This window comes from Hydra vulgaris, chromosome 05 (genome assembly GCF_038396675.1).
Source record: "Hydra vulgaris chromosome 05, alternate assembly HydraT2T_AEP".
Classification (NCBI taxonomy): domain Eukaryota; kingdom Metazoa; phylum Cnidaria; class Hydrozoa; order Anthoathecata; family Hydridae; genus Hydra; species Hydra vulgaris.
The window spans coordinates 19,117,501-19,138,972 of NC_088924.1; the positions used below are offsets into that span (position 1 = coordinate 19,117,501).

The 21,472-nt window shown below is 26.8% G+C and overlaps 1 protein-coding gene across 2 annotated transcripts in view; it reads right to left on the bottom strand.

The window, feature by feature from the left end:
• LOC136080664 (uncharacterized) overlaps positions 1-21,472 on the bottom strand; it is a 66,639-nt gene that overhangs the window by 27,518 nt on the left and 17,649 nt on the right. The window contains exons 2-7 of one of the 2 annotated variants that reach the window (XM_065797605.1): positions 19,036-19,096; positions 15,022-15,501; positions 14,902-14,937; positions 10,951-11,049; positions 10,759-10,869; positions 1,951-2,076 (exon numbers count right to left, since the gene is read on the bottom strand). In XM_065797605.1, coding sequence (XP_065653677.1) covers positions 1,951-2,076; positions 10,759-10,869; positions 10,951-11,049; positions 14,902-14,937; positions 15,022-15,501; positions 19,036-19,096 — 913 coding nt within the window. Of the gene's footprint in view, positions 1-1,950; positions 2,077-10,758; positions 10,870-10,950; positions 11,050-14,901; positions 14,938-15,012; positions 15,502-19,035; positions 19,097-21,472 lie in introns of both variants that reach the window. The other variant, XM_065797604.1, reaches the window with a different exon arrangement.

The following is a 21,472-nucleotide window of genomic DNA, read 5'->3' on the forward strand; positions in this document are numbered from 1 at the left end:
TAAAATTTAAAGGTTTACAAAATAAAAATTGTATAGGCATATAATGCCTATACAATTTTTATTTTGTAAACCTTTAAATTAAAATTAAAATAAAACTGACATTGTTAAAGTTTTATATTACCAGTCAACCTGGTAATATAAAACTTTAACAATGTCAGTTTTTATATAAACTAGTGATGTATCAATAGGACTTTTTTGGCCAATGCCAATACCGATGGATGGGAAAAGGCTGATACCGATGAATTAACTAATTATCAAAATTTTGAAAATATATAACCATGCAACTTTAAATCCTGAAATCATATTCATGGAACCAGTACTGATAAAGAAATACTTGGACCCAAATCAGAGCTAAACCATTATTTTAAAAGATATTAGAAAAACTTACTTAAAAAAAAAAAATACTTTTTAGTTTTTTTTACGATGAAAAGAAAACTTTAAAAAAAATAAATACAATTTTAGAGGAACGCTTTTTATTTCAACTTTTATAAACAGTGCTATAAAGGGAAGGAAATGGGTGCAAGCAGAATCTGACAATGATCATACTGAAAAAAATGCCTTAACACAGAGTCAGAAAGACACATCAGGTTTAAAAAATTAAATAAACACTGTGGAAGTTTAATATTTAATCAGAACCACTTTTAATGTTGTTTATTAGGCATAAGTTATGTATCATGGTCCAAAACATGCAAGCAGAGTTCTTGTTTAAACTGTAAGCAAATAAAAAACATCAATGTTAAAAGCAAATACAGGGAAAAAGTAAAATATAAAAATTGTAAACTAATATTAAAAAAATATATTTATTTACAGATAAAAATGAAGTTTATAAAAAAAAGCGAACATCCTCTGTATAATTTTATCATAGCATATTTCTTGCTACCTACTTCGTGTATATAGTTACATTTATGCACACAAATACATACAAAACTATAGGATATTTTCTAAATACAGCAAAAATTTGGTCTTGATTATTCGGTTATTGAGACCATAAAAATCTGGGATTTTTTTTAGATTAAATCAAATTGTTTAGCTCTTCAAAATACTTTTCTCTAAAGTTAGTTACTATATATGCATAACTAATGTCTCTAAAGTTAGTTACTATATATGCATAACTAATGTCTCTAAAGTTAGTTACTATATATGCATAACTAATGTCTTTTTTGAACAAAACTGCATTTTTACATTTGAATCATTTCTTATACTAAATATTTCTCAATGAAAATGTAATAAAATTTTTTTACAAAATAAGTAATTATCATTTGTAGAGTGTACAATCCACATTTAGTTATTGCAACTAATAATTATTATGTTACATCTTATATTGTAACTTATTCAAAATAAGTAACCACCAAATCTGAAGTGTACTTTTAGTAAATCTCAAATAATATAGGCAAACAAAAAAAACAACTAAAAACTACCTCATTTTGGGGAAATGTATTTTAATAAAAAAAGTGTTTCAATAATGCAAGTAACATTACACCTAATATTCCATATGTAAAAATCTGTATATTTTAATTAATATAATTTTAAACATAGAATTATGAATAAATACATTTAAAAAATTGACGATTTGTACTCATTCAACATGCATACAAAAGCATAATTAAGTGTTAAAGGCACTTAAGACAACTTTAAAGCATGTAAATATACTTAAGATCCTGTCCACCCCTAAACAACATTTGAGCGAAAAAAGACATTTTGTGCCATCTTAAATTAAATCAAAATTTATTAAAAAAACTAAAATTTAATCAAAAAATGATGTCAAAATTGAAATAATATTGAATAAAAAAATAGAAATAAATGTGTGATCTTATTTTTTTAAATATAGATACAACTATACTATATCTGACGTAGAGGGCCTAGTGACTAACCCTAAAATAAAATAATATGGTAAAACATGATAAAAATAATATGGTTAAACAAAATTTAAAAACATTATAAAAAACTGACCAACGCAACTGTTGTTATTCAATCTCCAACCAGACTTGCAAGTGCAATAGTAACTTCCATTGGTGTTCACACAATCACTGTTTTCCCAGTTACAATAACCAGTCAAGTTTGTGCATTCATCAATATCTGAAAACAATTGAAATGTAACATAAGAAATAGCTTTAATTTGAATATGACAATTATAAAAGCCACATAAATTATAGGAACAGCATGTTACAACATCAATCATTTAAACTTAGAACAAAATCTAAACTTGTGAATGTTCATACATATGTCAAATGATGACCGAAACTCGAAAAAATATTTGTGATCTAAGGTTTTAGCCATTTCATGTGAGGCCAATCGGTTTATAAATTTTTTTATTACTGCTTTAAACTAAGTTTATTTTTGATTTTTAAATTTATTGCATGCAATACCCATGAACACAAAACATAAATTTCAAACAAAAATGAAGAAAAAAATTATTAGGTGGACAGCATAGGGTGGCAAAAGGTACAAAAAAGTATACTTTATACAAATATTTAAAAATGCTATTATTTTTAAATAATACCTACTAAATTATTCTGTTTTTAAAATAACTTACATTGAAGAAAACTATGTAATCTAACAAAAATATTATCAAAAGAATAGGATCAAAATATGTTTATAAAATAAGTTTATAAGATTCTAATCTATATACCTGATTGGTTTGGAAATTTTGTAAATTCTATTGTGTAATTTTAGTTCTATTTGACACAAAAATTAACGTTATATTTTGCTTATAATATTTGGATTTTTTGTGTTATAAGTGAAATAAACTCTTAAAACTAAAGTAATAGTAATTTGCATGGCTTCATTTGCTTGAACATTTACGAAGGAAATAATATAACATTTAACTTATAGCGAAACAAAATTAATTTAAATTATTAATGAAATTTAATTTATAACAAAACATTTTAACAAAAACATTTATATCAACAGCCAAGTTAGATTAGAGACTTTTTAAAACATTTGGAATGACAGAACATATAGAAAAGATTAAATTTTGTGAATGGTAGAACATATAGATACTTTTTTATTTTTTTAAACGTTAGATCAATTAAAGAACCTTAAACTATTAACAAACATTTCTTTTAAAAATACACAGATTAAAAGGATTTTCGAATTTATAACTTTAACAAACGCTTTAATGTAACTCTCCTAAAATTGAAAACAAACTATTAAATAAGAGTAAACAAAGCTGGGTATGATCTACAAGTTTGCTTTATTTTGCAGCAGCATCTTCATATTCATTATCACATTTTAATTTTTTATACTGTAGATTACTAAATTTACAAAACAATGAATGTAGAACTAGTTTAAACTTTTTGAATAGTTTTAATAACTCTATGTAACTAAATATTTTATCTAAAGAAACTCAAGATTTTTAATGAGCCTAATAATTTTATCACTGTAAATCAAGCATAATCTATCAAAAACTTTTTGTAATAGTGATAACAAAACTAGAAAAAATAAATTAAAGCCAATATCAATAAAGTCAAAAATCAATTCAGAATTTGTTACTTGCTCAGTTGTTAAAAAATTGCTAGAGTTGTTATAAAAATGCTAGTTGTTATAAAATTGCTTTTTAGAAATATACAATATTAGTCTTTCATTTTCTTTTAAACATTTTGAAAAAAAACATCACATTGGAATGATCCGGGATTAGCAACAGCAACAAAAAATTTATATCAACTATTTTTATATTTAATTTATGATAATTTATGATAACTATCCAATCAAACTAATAATTGAATTAAACAAATTTTTACCTTAAAATAGAGGGAAAAAAATTTTCAGCAATGATCCTCGCTATGCCACTGGGAATAACGAACATCGCTGCAGTTTCTATTCAATTAAATTTAAAATTATTGTAAGCGAGCAATAAAAATTTGCAAATTCTTTTAAATTTTTTGAAATTTTCAAGTTCAAGATTAATTGAGAATTTTAGGAGACTAAAATCCTCTTGTTCAAATAGATTTCTTTTTAAAATGAATTCCTAAAAACAACTTGCATATTTATAGAAAACAGTGGCAGATTCAGCATGCCTCTCCTCTCCCCCTGTGCTTTCTATGCCAGTCAACCAGCGTTTCCTAAAATATAAGTCTCTTATTACAAAATTCTGTATTTATTTTAAACAGAAATAGAAAACTTAGTAACAACAAACCATCATTTATACCTGCTTTACAAATTTGCAAGCATTCATGGTAAAAAACAAAATGGAGACATTTTTTAAAAGCAAATATCTTTTATAATCATTCAAATGCATTGACATACAGTCGATGCATTTATGACATAATTCAGTGTATCAAAACTACTGTGACTGTGCAGTGACAGGTGTTCATAAAACTATAATGACTTTGCAAACAGTAAACAACTTTTCTTTTTTAAAGAAAACAAAAAATTATAAATTAACTGATTTCAAGATTGTGGGGCAATTATTTGTTTTTATGTTAAAAATGTTTTTGGCAAAAATCCTTATAGCACCCCCTCCCTTACTAGAAATTTATTTGCATCAGCCCTACTTTCAATGAAAGACGTATTCTTAATAGAGAAATAGATGACATTATATCTTCCCAACATGTCTATACTATACAAAATTGATTTGACTTTTCCTTTTATAGCTGCTTTTAATGAGAGAAGTTTAAATATTAATACTTTTGTGATCAACAATGACAAAACAATGTTATCTTGGATTGACATTAATTTGACTTTGAATTATCAGTAAATCGTTTTGCTTCAACATAGCAGACACAGACATTTATACAATGCCTAATAGATGTCACAGGCCTGAATGACATTCTTAAAGATGTCTAACAATGGCTCTGTACTTGCTTCAAATGAAATCTTACAGAAAAAAATCTGTATAAACCATAAAGGAAATATAAAGGAAAAAGTATAAAAAGTTAATTTCTTTCTTAATGCTTGGTTTCAGTAATATGTATAGTGTAAATATATTTTCAAATAACCTAACCATTAGAATAATATCAAATGCCTCTCCTCTTTTAACAATACCTGTCAACTAAAGTAAACTTAACAAACTCAAACTGTAACGGGTGACAACTAAAAAACGAGACTGGATTTAAAGAAACAATATCTCTTTAAAGAAGTAAGATAAAACAAAAAGGAAAAATGTTCTAGAAAGTATTTTTATTCTAGTTTTTAAATATATAATCAGTTGTTCTCAATTAAACCATTTCTTCTGACTTTATCAACTAGGCCTGGTATAGACTAAGCTAGGCTCCGTATGAGCTCAATATCAATTTTATTAAGGCAATACTTGATTCTAGAACGTAATTTTTTAAGATTTTCTGCATGCCAATTATTCTTGTAGACAAGGCCTTTCAAAATACTCCAAAAATTTTCGATAGGACGACATTCTGGCAAGTTTGCAGGGTTATCCGCTTTCTCAACATAATGCACGTTTTCCTTGTTTAGGTACATGATTACTGTTTTTGCATAGTGAGATGATGCTATATCTGGCCAGAATACATATGCACCATCAGAATGATACTTATTGATAAATGGAATAAGTCTCTTCTTAATACATTTGTTTAAATAGATTTTTTGATTTACAGCCAGTCCACTTCATACAAAATAAGGTTGAGAAATTCCATTTTCAGAAAAAGCAATCCATAGAAATAATTTCTTTTGAAACTTTTGTTTTGTTTGATATTTAACTGTAGATGGAGTAGATTTTACATCACTAGTATAAAATATATCATTTCCATTGATACTGGAATGATTTAACGTAAAATAAGACTCATCGTCAATGATTGGTTTACGATTTTTGAATTTCTGACACAATCGACTGCACTTAGTTCTAGCTGCTGCTTTTTGCTGGTCAGAGCGTTTTGGAACCGTCATTTTTTTTCTTGATTTGATATTGTTCTTTTTTTTAATGTTTTACTAATGTGTTGCTGACTACAGTTGAACTTTTTAGCTGCCTGTCATTGAGAAACTTTATGGTCAAACATGAGTTTGAGCCTTTCAATGTTTGTCCTGGTCATTTTTTTAGCTTTCACTCCACTTCCTTGAACTCTATGGTATCCAGATTCACTTTCAGCACGTTTAATTATCTTGTAGATAGTACTTTTAGGTATATTCTCAACTTTAAAGTGGTCATAAGTGAATTATTTACCAGCATTTTTGTAATTTAAATAAAATTCATACACACGCTTTCTAATCTTTTCTTGTTTTGAATTTCTTTTTTTATTCATTTTTCTATAAAAAATAAAAACATAAAATATCTAAAAACTAGAATAAAAATACTTTCTAGAACATTTTACCTTTTTGTTTTATCTTACTTCTTTAAAGAGATGTGTCTTTAAATCAAGTCTCGTTTTTTAGTTGTCACCCATTAAATTGTTTAGTGTCTTAGACATACTTAATAATTTTGATAAAAGACATATAAAGCATTCATAAAACATACTTATCACAAGTGCAATTCTCAAAAAAAAAGGTTTCTAAGGGCTGATGTGCCACCCCTAACCCCTGTCACTCCCCACGACGCTAAACCTCAATCTGCCACTGATAGAAAACATTTAATCTTGATATCGCTATAAATAAAATAAAAATATAAAAAAAATTAAATTATATTCTTCATATTCTATTCAAAATTTCTAAAATAATTTTTAGTTAGAAACTTATTAGGTGTTAACAACATAAGATATAAATAGAAATATTTCTATGGCTGACTTTTGCAAGTAAATGTAATAAGAAAAAATGACAGAAAAAAAAAAAATTTAAAACATTTTTTTTTTAATAAAAAAATGCGCTTTGCAATTTTTTTTCTTGTTATCGCGAAGGTGCAAAAAAAAATCATGATTTGCAATCGCAATACGTTTAATTCCAGCCCTGTAAAGACTCTAGCATGACAACTAGTATTCCATAATTTAAAACCTTATATTCTATGGTTAAAAACCTTTACATATATATTCTGAACATGAAGTTATAAATGTTGATTTTAAAGTAGTTTTATTTTCGTACTCCTTTATTAGAAATACAAATGAAGAACAACAATTTTTATGTACTCAAGACAAAGGGATGATTTGCAGGTGTATACTGGTTTCAAATTTTTTGTCAGAAACTTTTGTACTAAAAGATTTGGAATAAAAATAACCTAAATTCCTTTCAACATGTGAAGCACTGAAAGTATTAGTTTTTCCAAAAAACTTTCTGCGCCATTTCATAAATATTGATATAATTAAATAAATGGAAGCTTGATCATAAAACCATGCATTTCTGAACAGATTTGGTGGTTTAATCACTGTCATATGTAATTGTTTGTGTATGTAATAAAAGCTTCAAAATCAGTTCTTTTTATGTATTGCACTAGCGAGTCTTTATTTGGTGGTAACTACTCCTCACTAAACTTTTCAGATTTTACCAAATTCTACCAACTGGTTCTTTTTGTTCAACCCCATATAAATTACAGACACATGATCTGAATAGTAAACATATTTTACTACGATATTTTTTAGTTCATCAAATCAATTTGACATTGAAATGGGCATATAGGGCATATTTATAAATTTTTGTTATTGTTTAATTTTTGTTGCTTATGAGCAAAATTTGTCAAGTTAAATCTTTCAGATCTATCAAAAAATTGCAATAAAAGCTGGTCCTGGAGGATCTATAAGAAACCAATTATTCTCCACGCAAACTTCAAGATACAATTATTTAGGCCACATCATTCCTTCCGAAGATACTCGAAAAGCTATAAACAGTGCTATAAAGGGAAAGAAATGAGTGCAAGCAGAATTTGACAATGATCATTAAAAATTTTTATAACTCATAATTTATATTAAAAATTTTGCTTCGCATATAATAATTTTTAATGTGAACCACTGCATAGGACTATTCTAAACTAAGCACAATTTTTATCGAGAACTGCAAAATCATATTGTTTAAACAAGAATTGCTGTGAAAAATAAAATTACTGCAAAAGTTAAAAAAAAAAATCAGGTATTTGTTTGGATTAACCTATCGACCCCTAGCTACCAAATTATTGTATATAGATACACACACACACATATATGAAACTATTGGATGGTTAATAAATATAGCAAAAATTTGATAATTCTTAAATAAAACTTTTTACAATTAAATTAGTTCATTTAGCTCTTCATAAAATTTTTTATGAAATTTAATTACTAAATGTGTATAACTAATGGGATTTTTTTGAAAGCAACAGACGCCGGCCTATACATAAAAGTGCTCCAAAACTGTATTTTTCCATTTGAAGACATTTTTGGTAATGAATATTTCTTTATGTAAATGTAATAAAAAATAGTTATTTTACAAAACAAGTAGTCATCAGTCGTAGGGTGTATAACCTGCATTTGATTATTACAACTAATAATTACATCTTTCTAACTACTAAATACTAACAATTACATCATAGTAAGTAATTCTTCAAAATAAATAACCACAAATGCCTGCCATCTTTCAATAAATGTATGTAATTTTAGTCGCAAAGCATTATAAGATGTCTTGCGGGATGATATAATATTAACAGTACACAACTGTTAGTGAAATATAAATACTTTTGCATTATTCTTATCAGTGGGTTTCCCATAAAAAAACTTTTTATTTATAAATTAAAATAATTTAAAAACTATTTCACACTGTTAAAATTTGATGTAAATTAAACATGTTTTGCATAAATCTTTTTAATCACATTATCACTGTATTGGCTTCATATTAGTTTAAATATATACCCATTGTTTAGGTGCTAAATAATTAGTTAATTATACTGAGAGAAAAAATAACATATATAGATAAGAAATATTTTGTTTCAAGCATTACCCTAAAATAAAATCAAGCATGTATAATGTGAGCTAACTTTTTTTATGTGCCTTATATCGTGATATCAGATCTTTATTTTAAAACCTTATAAAATAAGATATTGACATATAAACAAAGTTTCTGATTATACTTTATACAACATACAAGGCATGATCAATGTGTTTATCATAAAGAAATTTAAAATTGCAATCATTTTTTAGTTTATAAAAGTTTCATTTGCAGTATAAAAATGGTTTCCATTTCATGAAGTAGATTTTATAAAAAAGAATCAGTATTAAATAAGTTACTTTCACAGGGTGTCACACTTGGAAAAAATCAAACACATTTTGTCAAAATTGAACTTTTTATCAAATCATCTGCAATAGATTTTGATCTGTTTAATTGACTGTAAAACAGAATCAGTTAAAATATTTTGCAGTACGTAAGGTTGTAATTTCTTTTTGAATAATGTAGTTGGCTATTTCTAAAATCACTTGTTAATTTGTAGAGATTTGATTCTCAAATACTATGATGGTAATTTAGTCAATGGTAACTGCAGCAAAGAAATCTAATTCTGGGAGACAATTACTGTTAGAATTGTTCTATTGAAAAGAGTACTAAGACATTTTGATATAATTCTGCAGACTTAGATATAACTTTGTGAACAGTTTATTTTGATATAATTCTGCGAACAGCTCTATATCTTTTGTGATTTTTGGTACACACCATTTCACTTTTTCAATTTCTTTTATAATTATGAATTCTTGAATGAGGTTGCCTCTTTGTCAGTGCACAGTTAGATTAGTTAGGTCGAGTTTTATTAGTTTTTCATCATAGCTATGTTGTCTCATTGCATGTCCAATCTTATTGGCTCATCGCTGAACTTTTTAAAGTGCTTTTTGATCAAGCTTTTTTTGTTAATGGTAACCAAGTGCATACTACATTTTCCAAATGTGATCTGACATATGCTGTATAGAATTTCTTCCATAGTGTTGGCTCTCACAATATAAAAGTATTTTTCAATAGCCCAAGAATTTTATTTGTTGTTGACGCAGCATAGTTTATTTGTATTTCTGGTTTAAGATGATAGGTTAAAAACTAATTAATTTAGTGGAATTAATTGCATCATACTATGTAAAAATATTATATATTTCATAATATTAAAGTGTAACAGTGTTTAAAAGCTTTTTTAAATTCTTGATATACTAGTTTTTTAATAAATTTGATTCGATTAATAGTTTTTAATTATCATTATTCTTCTAAAAATCTAAAACAAGATATATTATTTCCAGCATTCTTTTTAAGCTTGTTTACACAACTGACAGCTGCACAAAAGGCTGGCACAAAACCTCATTTTTGAGAAAAGTTAGTTCAAAAAAGTGTTCAAATAAGTAACGTTACAATATTTACATATATATCAATATGTAAAAATCTGTACATTTTTGAATATATAGTTTTAAACATAAAACTATATATAATGATAAATAGATTGTAAATAATAATAAATACATTATAGAAATTTTCGATTTTTACTCATTCACCATACAAAAGCATAACTAAGGTGTTTGCAACACTTAAGACAACTTTAAAGCATTTAATATCCTGTCTACCCTTAGACACCATTTGAGCAGAGTAAATTTTTTTAAAACATTATGTGCAATCTTAAGTTAAATTGAAATTTATTAAAAAAATTAAAATTTAAATAAAAAACTGTTAAAATCAAAATAATATTGAATTAAAGAACAGGTATATATAATAAATTTATAATAATATACATATATAATATAACAGGTAAATATAAATAAATATAAATATAAATAAATAAATGTGTAATCTTATCTATAAGATCGATACAACTTAGCTGTTTTTTTATTTTACTATATACCCTAAAGTTAATACTATGAAAATTATCTGATATAGTGGGCCTAGTGACTAACCATAAAATATTATGATAAAACTAATATGGTTAAACAAAATTTAAAAATATTACAAAAAACTGACCAACACAGCTGTTGTTTTTCAGCCTCCACCCAGACTTGCAAGTAAAATAAAAAATTCCATTGGTATTCAAACAATCACTGTTTGCCCAGTTACAGTATATAAAATAATATGCTAAAAATACAGTACATAAAATAAGATGCTAAAAATTATATGCTAAGACAAAATTTAAAAAAAACATTACAAAAAACTAACCAGCACACATGCAAGTAAAATAGTAACTTCCATTAGTGTTCACACAATCACTGTTTGCCCAGTTACAGTAATCAATCAAGTTTGCACATTCATCAATAACTGAAAACAATTGTAAAGTCACATATGAAATGACTTAAACTTGACAATTACAGAAGCAACATAAATATGGAAACAGCACAATACAATATCAATCATTTAAACTTAAAACAAAATCTAAACTTCTGTATGTTCAAACTTATGTTGAATGATGACCTGAAAAATTACTTTGTGATAGTAAGTTTTAATCCTTTCATGTGAGACCAATCAATTTAAAAAATTTTTTATTACTGATTTGAACTAAGTTTATATTTATATTTCAAAATTTATAGCTTCAAATAACCATGAACACAAACTAAAAATTTCTAATAATATTAAAAAATATTATTAGGTGAACAGCTGGATTGCATAAGGTACAAAAGGGTTTACTTATTACACCACTCTAAAAATGTAATAATTTTTGTGTTGTACTTAATTACTACTTAATTGTTCTGTTTTCAAAAAAATATTAAAGCGAGTTATGTAATCTAATGATTAAACATTTAAAAATATCAATTAACTTTTATATTAACAAATACATTCAAAAGAAAAATAGGATTCATGCCCTTTATTTTATTGAACAATCTTACACGTGTAAAGATTAAGAGAATTAGCAAAAACAATATCTTGATGTTTTAGAGTAAAATATACACATGTAAAGATTTGCAACTTTATGAAAAATGTTGATTTTGATTTATTTAGATTTTCCTACATAACACATCATATATGTGAACTTGTTCCTTTGATCACAAAAATAGTTCTTAAAATGGTGTCTTAATAAAGACTCTAGCAAGGCCTTCTAGCAAGACATCTAATATTCTATAGTTAAAAACTTGTACATTTTTTAGCTATAGATATACTTCTGAACAAAAAGTTATAAATGTTGACGCTAAAGTAGTTTTATTTTTGTACTCATTAAACACAAATATAAATGCAGAACAACAATTTTTTATGTACTCAAGATAACTTCTAGGCAAAGTCATCAAACTTTATGGTTATTATGTGTATACTGGAATCTAATTTTTTGTTAAAAACTTTGGTACAAAGAGATTAGGAACTAAAACAATTGCTGCGGTGAGCAAATGCTCACTGAATGGTGATCCACTCTAGCAGCAAGTTTAAAAACTACAATTTGAAATTTTAATTCACATAATAAAGTTCATCAAGACTTTTTTTAAAGTTTAACACTGACTTATTAAGTTCGACATCAAACAGCAAATTATTCCAAATTAAAATAACATGATTGGAAAAAAAATTCCTTCTACTTGGGTGTCTACATATCTCAGAAGTATATCTATGATTATGGATATAGTCACAAACACTTCCAGCTGGTCCAGTTGGTCGACAAAAGTTCCTTAGAGAAGATACTGTATTTAGCTGATTAGAATTATTAAGACATTTAAAAAAGTTAATTAAATCGCTTCTTTCTCTTCTCATAGATAAGGTTTTTAAATTAAGTCTATTTAATCTTTCCTCATAAAGAAGCTCTGAATATTCTGGAATTAGTCTTGTTGCTCTATGTTGTACTCCTTCAATAAGATTAATGTCTTTATTTTAAAATGGATTCCAAATAGAAGACATATATTCTAGATGAGGGCGTACTAGCGAAACATAACAATTCAAGTATATCAGCATTTAAAAATGAAAATGTGTGCCAGATAAAACCTAAAATTCTATTTGCTTTAGAAATACACGCAGATATATGATGACCATATTTCAGATCACTTTTAAACATGATACCAAGATCATTCACACAATCCACAGTACTCAATCAATAATCAAAAATGTAATATTTATTGATATTTTTATTTAATTTATTACTTTTATTGATATGCATTATTTTACATTTTTCTATATTTTGTTGCATACTCCAGTCATTGCACCAATTAAAAATAGAATTTATGTCATCCTGTAGATCATTACTACTGTTATCACGGATTATGTGGAAAACTTTGCAATCATCAGCATAGAGCTTGCTTTTTTTTTCAGTTTATTCGGAAGATCATTGATATAATTTAAAAACAAAATTGGTCCCAGAACAGAGCCTTGCGGTACACCACTTAAAGCAATGTCTTCAAGAACAACTCTTTGCCTTCTATTTGATAAAAAAAGACTCAATCCATTTAAAAATTAATCCCTTTATACCCAACATTTCAATTTTTAATATAAATTTTCTATGGTGAACTCTGTCAAATGATTTAGAAAAGTCAGTAAAGAGGATATCAATAAGATAACCTTGATCGACTGCTTGAGTTACAATATCTTGACTTTCAAGTAAATTTGTAAAGCAAGATTTACTTGGTAAAAAACCATGCTGATTCTTATTTATCAAATTATTGTCTAAAAGATGCTGAATGATAGTTTTTTAAAATATCCTTTCTAAAATTTTGCATATAACTGATGAAAGAGAAACACGTCTATAGTTGGAAGGATCAAGCTTATGGCGATTTTTAAAAATCAGAACTATGTTTGAGTCTTTCCATGCTTTTGGTAACAATCCTAATTTAAGTGATAGCTTAAAAATATGTTCAATAGGAATACTAAGACTCAAAGAATAGGTACTCAGTACATACGGATGTACTCCATCGTTCCTACAGGATTTGTATTTATCCAATAATTTTAATTGAACAAGAATTTCTTTTAAGCTTATATTGAATTATTATATTGAGGGGATTATCTTATTGCAATTGCTGATAACTTTTTATCTTTTTATTTTAAATAGTATATTATAAAAAATCTAATTAAAATTAAATTTAAAAAATCCTATTTAAAAGGAAATTTTTCAGAAAAAAAGAATACCCTCAATACCTCACATATGGTCAAAATGTTAAAAGGAATATACCTTATTTTAATTTCTAATCCCAGTCAATGTATATACAATGTATATACAATATATCTACAATGTATGCACAAAGTATGCACAATGTATATAAAATGAATGTACAATATGTGTACAATGTATGTACGATGTATATACAACGTAGGTATAATGTATGTACAATGTATGTGCAATGTATGCACAATGTATATACAATGTATGTACAATGTATATACAATGTATATACAATGTATTTACAATGTATTTACAATGTATGTACAATGTATGTACAATGTATATGCAATGTATGTACAATGTATGTACATTGTCAGCAACATGTATATTGTACATGTTGCTGCGCCTATGACTAATAAATTTCAAAAAAATATGAAAAACTATTTTACTTTATATTTAGAGACCTTAAAGTTATTGTTTTAATGCACAGTTTTGACTATTTAAAAATAGTGCATTCTACTCAAAATCTTTAATCAATTTTTATACTAAGGCATCTGCAGAATTTAGTTTGCCATCATAAGTTACAAATTCATGTAGAAATCCACTTTTAAACATGCGCTATATCGCAAACTGCACATCACTTTTAAATTAAATTTAATTTTTGAAAAGCTTATAAAAGAAAAAAAAAAGTTTGTTTTTGTTTTATATATAGATTAACCTGCATAAACCCAAACCCTTTTTTGATGTGTCTACTAAAGCGCTGCTTTTTGGCTATTAAAATAAAATGGAAGTACCGAACTACCATTGTCTTTTGCACTTCTAAAAGACACTTTTTAATGTTACAATAATAAACAAAAAGTAAACACAATAAAAATATAAAATGCAATATTATAATGAAGCAAACAAAAAAACAAAAACAAAAAACCTAATATAAAGAATATAATTGTCAACCTAAACCAAAATCCTCAGTTAATATATATCTACTGACTGATAACTCATTTTGTCTTTAGGAATTAATTTACTAAAGCACTTTGATTAAATAAGCATCTATACATTATAATAAAAGAAAAAATAATATAAAATAAAAATGATTTTTTATATACCTGTAGGTAGAACAATAATTGGTTGCAGACCATTACCTAAAAAAATTAAACAGTAAACAAACTTATAAAAAACATATAGGAAAGAGAAACTATAAATATTTAAAAACATACTTGAAATACCATTGATAATAAACAAATTCCTGATTAAACCATCTTGAACATCATGCCAAGGATCAGATGCATATACTTTTACATTATTAAAACTTTGAGCATTGTTATTAATATAAGTAAAGACAACTTCTCCATTTAATCTAATTGTGTATACATAATTGGAGTTTTTCAAAACTTGACCAACTTTAACATTAGACCATTTATTTAATTTGATTGGATTTGTGATGAAAACTTTATTAATATCACCACTAATTGGTGCTGAAATGTAAATACTACCATCTCCGCGGTTGTTAAACCAGATACCTGGAACACGATCACCATATTTACCAAAATTAGAACCAATAGTTAAATGAATAACACTATGATAACCAGCAACAAACTTATTTGGATAGACATCAAAGGAAACCAAAAACTCCTTATCTAGTTTTGGTAGCAGGCCAATAAGTTTTCCTTTAACCAACAGAATGTTGAAATTACAAAGAAGATTATCTAAAATACAAATAAATAATTAAATATAAGATCTAAATGTTATCAGAATATCAGTTAAGTAATTAATATTGATTTAATAAATCATTTACTACACAAAAATGGTATTTCTTTCCGAGGCATAGTTTAGCTATATTAAAGACAAAACATAATGAAGTTTTCTATACTTTAATTTCATTTCTTTTATAAGTTTAATGTTTTCACATCATTGACATTATGTCTTATATGGAGTTTAATTGTATAAATAAATATATATATATATATATATATATATATATATATATATATATATATATATATATATATATTTATATATATATATATATATATATATATATATATATGTATATATATATATATATATATATATATATATATATATATACACATATATATATATATATATATATGTATATATATATATATATATGTGTATATATATATATGTATATATATATATATATAAATATATATATATATATATATATATATATATGTATATATATATATATATATATATATATATATATATATGTATATATATATATATATATATATATATATATATATAGTAATAACTTATATATGTATATTTTATTTTTTTTAAACATCTTCACTTCCAACAAGGATGGAGGCAACTACTAATTAAAGTTGGAAATTACTGGAAGAGAAAAGATGAAGATTGTAGAGCAAAATAACGATTGATGGATGACTTAAGGGATTGCAGATTATATGAATCAGGTAAGCAAGATGAAGGAAGCGAAATCCAAAGAGCTAATGTTTTAGGAAAAAAACTAGACAAATAAGAGTTTTTGGAGCACTTAGGAACAGTCAAATAAAAAGGATGAGACTTAATTAAATGACGAGTAACACAAGAATAAATTTTAGTAGATAACACAAGAGAAAGAGAAGCAACATTACAACAATGTGATAATGGTTGGAGGTTGGCTGCAAGAGCAGGTCCAACTATGCTTACAATGCATTTTTGCACCTTGTCTAAAAGAGAAAGGGCATCATTAGAAGATCCACCCCAGATATGGTAACAGTATTCCATACAAGACCAGATTTGAGATTTAGAGATAGAAAAAAGAATCTGAAGTAAGAAAGTGTCGAGCTCGATAAAGAGATGCAACCTTAGCAGATGTCAATTTTGCAACAGATTTGATATTTGGTTTCCAAGAAAGATCGGAAGTAAGAGTATCTGAGAAGATGAAGAGTAGATGACTCATCGGGTACATCACCATTCATAAATAAAGGAAGATCTAACTTATTGTGATAACGATTGGCTGAAAAAAATTATACATGATACGAATGTCAAGCAATGGATCAACCTGTTTGACGGCTATATCAGATAAAACGCAACTAGTTGATTCAAGAGATGATATTGATCAAAAGTTCTTAGCAAACAATTCAGCTTTGTCTTTAGGTGAGGTGACAAAGTCTGAACCATACAAGAGAGGTGGAATTACAGATTTGCCCTTGTTATTGATACTATTAAAGATTCTCCAGAAGTCACGAGGGCCTAATTTTTGTGATGAAATACGAGATTTCATGACCAAAGAATAGCGGGCTTTGGCGTTATACAAAACCTTTTTACAATGGTTTCTAACAGTAATAAACAGACATCTGTTTTCTGGAAAATTGTTTTTCTGATAGATATGGAAGTAATGGTTTCAATTGGCGATTGCAGCAGCACAATGTGAGGAAAACCGTGGAGAAGAGTGAGGCTTGCTCTGGAATTGTCAATTGTGAATAAAAAACTCCATGCCAGCCTGAATCCACGAAGTTATGTAGGAATCACATTTATCAACAGGAAGACAAAAGATTTCTACCTAAGGGCCATCATGAAGAAAATCATGGAAAGAGTCCCAGTCAGCTTTAAGGTAGCTGTAAGAGGTACAATGATAAGGGGATTCAGATGATGAAGAAGAATGAGATAATAGTTTTAGAGAGATCAAACTGTGATCAGAAGCACCTAAGGTTGAAAGTGGACAAACTGGGCACTGACTAGGATCAGAAACAAGACATAAGTCGAGTAGAGAAGGTAGATGATTTGGGTTGTCTGGAAAGCGATTTGGAAAGTTGACTATTTGAGTTAGGGATTGAGAAAGGCAAAAGTTGTGGGCTTTAATGCCTGCAGAGTAACTGACACTAAAGCCAAGCCATTCAGAGTGGTGAACATTAAAGTCACCAACAACAACAATATTAGGTGATGGATAAAGAGAGAGGGCTTGGTCAATATGGTCAGAAATAACATCAAAAAGAGTGCAGTCTTGAGATGAAGGAGAGCAATATAGAACAAAGAGAAAGGTGATAGAGCAAAGTGGTGCTAAACGAAAGCACATAAAAGAATAGTCTGTGGATTCAAACCTAGTTTCACGACAAATGGGTGGATTCTTACGAATGTAAATGCCTAGACCAAGCATATGACTATTTGAGTCTTTACAAATTAAAGGAAGATAACCATCAACACTAACATCACAAGATAAAACAGCTGAACTCAAATTAGTCTCACAAAGAGCAAGTAAGTCTGGTGAAATTTGCAAGAGATAAGACTCAACAGAAGAAAAGTTACATTGAAGACCATGAATATTAGTGAATGATAGGTTTAGAGAACTTGGTGGTGGTGATAGTTTTTTGTGTTTTATAGTTTTTGGTACTTTATTCATTTTTAAATTTGTTAAAGAACTTGACTCAAAGCATAGATAGTACTCAGTATACTGTTTAATAGCCCAAGCAATTGCCCCATTACTATTGATAAACCCTAAGCTGTAACAAAGGGCTCCAAACGTGACCTTGACAATGCACACCAAAAGTACAAACAAGGACACAATCTATGCGCAACATGGCAATGTTAATACTTTGATATTTTTCAGCTGTTGATGGAATCAGCCTCCCTGAGAGCTACCACAGAGTTTGGGAAACCTGACTACCAGTTGGCCTCAGAACCATAAACCTGAGTTTTAGAGCTGTACCCTCAGGAGATAATAAAATGAGTTGCCTAGTCATAAAAACAGAGACACAAGCAAAACCCATGCATTGAGTCAAGAAGATCAAGCATTTAACATCCTAAACTGGAAACAATATATTAAAAATACATCTGCGTCAGCTTAATAGATGAAGAAGGGGTGTGAGGCTGGTCAACAGATAGAATCTGTTTACCCCTTAAGTCTTTGCCTAGGAGGCCTTTTACAAGACAGTACCCGGATGCATTTAACATCTGCCTAATATGAGCATTTTTATCGAGACACCATCTCTAGCCTTTACTCAACTAAGAGCCCCAAGGCAGGGGGTGCCTTAAGTTGGAGTTGGCATCTCTTAGCCTTTGCCTAAAAAGACATATCCTACAAGGCAGCAGGTCATGAAGCAGATTGTACTGGGTTACATGTTACCAGTAGCAGGATAACCTGACCTGACAGGTATATATATATATATATATATATATATATATATATATATATATATATATATATATATATATATATATATATATATATATATTATATAATACTAATAAACATAATAATAATAATATACCTATACTAATACTTCCTTGAATATCGTCTACCAGTATTATTAATATCAACACTACATGTATCTAAAATATATTATAAATAAATATGAATTAGTTATCAAGTTATTACTTTTTAGAATAAATATTATTGATTTTAAAAATTTCTACTTAAAAAAAATATATTATTATACAGGATTTATGAATATGTTCCTTTATATCAGTTTACTTATGCTTTTAATAAAAGTTTTTATTTGAATTATGACCTATCTTGGTTATTGAAACTTATCTGTCAATGGAATTATACTTAAGGGTTAATGTTATCATTAGTTGATAAATTTAGATAACTCATTTAATTTTATTAATATTGGAAAAAACCTTTCCACAATTATAATCAATCTTGCACTAAATAAGATTTTGCAATACTTTTCACTAATGCAGGTTGACACTAAGGAAGTTTGTACTTAATCAACAATTATTTTTTACACACAATTTCCTTGTTATTCTATAATAATTTAACATGCATATGATCAGAATTGGTATATGTGCTATATATTAGAAATAATAAATGGTTTAATTATGGTGACCGTTATCCCGATTTTTACATAGGAGAGCGCAGCACTAAAGTGATTAAAATTAGTTTAACGCTTCGATCTCCCACCTAAAATCACGGACAATGGTAACCCTATATAATTACTTATATTGCCATTTGCTTTATAACATTATTATAAAGTAAATGGCAATATAAATAACAATACTATTATTGTAATTGCTATTATCATTGTTAATCATGGATTAAAGTTAGACTTATCAATATTAAATAGTGCTTTCCATCAACATCCTGGTAAGTAAATAGTACTAAAATAAACAAAAGCAGTAACATGTTAAATATTTAAAACAGCTCAAAGCAATAACTGGTTTAAAGTGTAAAGATAAAACTCTAAAAAGTATTGAAAAAATTTAATAATTATAACATCTAATGAAATTAATGAGACAAATAATGTGTTTGAATAAACTATATTTCTTCATGTTTAATTAGTTGAATAAACTATAGTTGTTAACAAATTAAAGTCATAAGTTATATTATTTTTAAACCAATAATTAAAAACCTTTCTTTTTTTTTTTAATTAAGCAACTTTGGTTTCTAGAATTACTACTACGATCATACTTACTGTAATAGACTTACTAATACCAATATGTAAAACAACCTATTACTTTATTAAAATTCCCAAGGCAATTTTAATAACCCCACACAGAAATCAATATACAACACAGTTTATTTATTTCAATGTAGGGTGAATAAAAATCTCTTTTTTCTCTCTTTCTCTCCTTACATTTACTTGTGTTAAATATCTCATTTACATAGCTATTTGTTTTAGTTTTCTGTCATTAGGGCAAGACATACAAATCTGTGGTTACAAAGGGCTATAAAAATGACTCAGAAACTATCAAAATACATTTTTTTCACATGAAAAGGGAATCATTCATCTTTTTTCATCTTTTTTTTTTTGGAAAAAACAGGTTTGCTAAGACTAAAGATGATTTTTCTCAGTCTTTGAGTTATGCCTTTATGAAGATGTTTTTATATGCATTTATAAATATAATTTTTATTTTATTATACATTAAAACAATAATAAATTTAATTAAAAGAATTATTTTTTTAAATTTAAGGAAATACAATAAAAATAATACGATATGAAATATCATATAATTTTTAACCTGAACTAAACCTGCATTTAGAATAATAATATGATTCTTTTTTAACGAAATTCAAATATGAACAATTTTATACCAGAGCCTAATTTTATTTACATGAATCTTTATGTTAATTTTTTGTGTTTTGGTTTTTTTGACGAATAAGCCTTAGAATTAAACGCAATATAAATAATATTTTATTGGCGCGATTTTCACAATTCACATTAAATGATTCGAATTTTAAGAGTCGTTTTTTATAAGAATGAGGCAAGTTAAAATTGTTGAGTTATTGAATTTTCTTAAAATTTTTATGAAACTTCTTAAGGTTTTATGAAACTTTCTTAAACGTTTTATGAAACTTCAAACTGCAAAGTTATTGCGGTTCGAAGTTTCATAAAATGTTGACTTCAAAGTGGTTTTTAAAGTTTTCCATGTTTCGATGTAGCAAACTCATGCAGATAAAAAAATTGTTTGAAATGAGAAAAGTGCTAATTTTTATGAACGAATATAATATCAAGTTATATACATTAGAAAAAAAATTGAATTTTAAAAATATCTGCAATATACTTTTTCCCGTAACCCAAAACTATCCAAGGGGCGTTCAATAACGCAAATTTTGTTCTTTGAGCACCAATTCTCTGGTTAATCAAGGCTTATATTAGTAAGTTATAAGTTTTTAACAAAGAAAATCTTTTTTTTTTTTACAGTAAATACAGTCAAACTGATTTAAAACTCAATTTTAGTCTAAAAATGATTGTCTCAAACCCT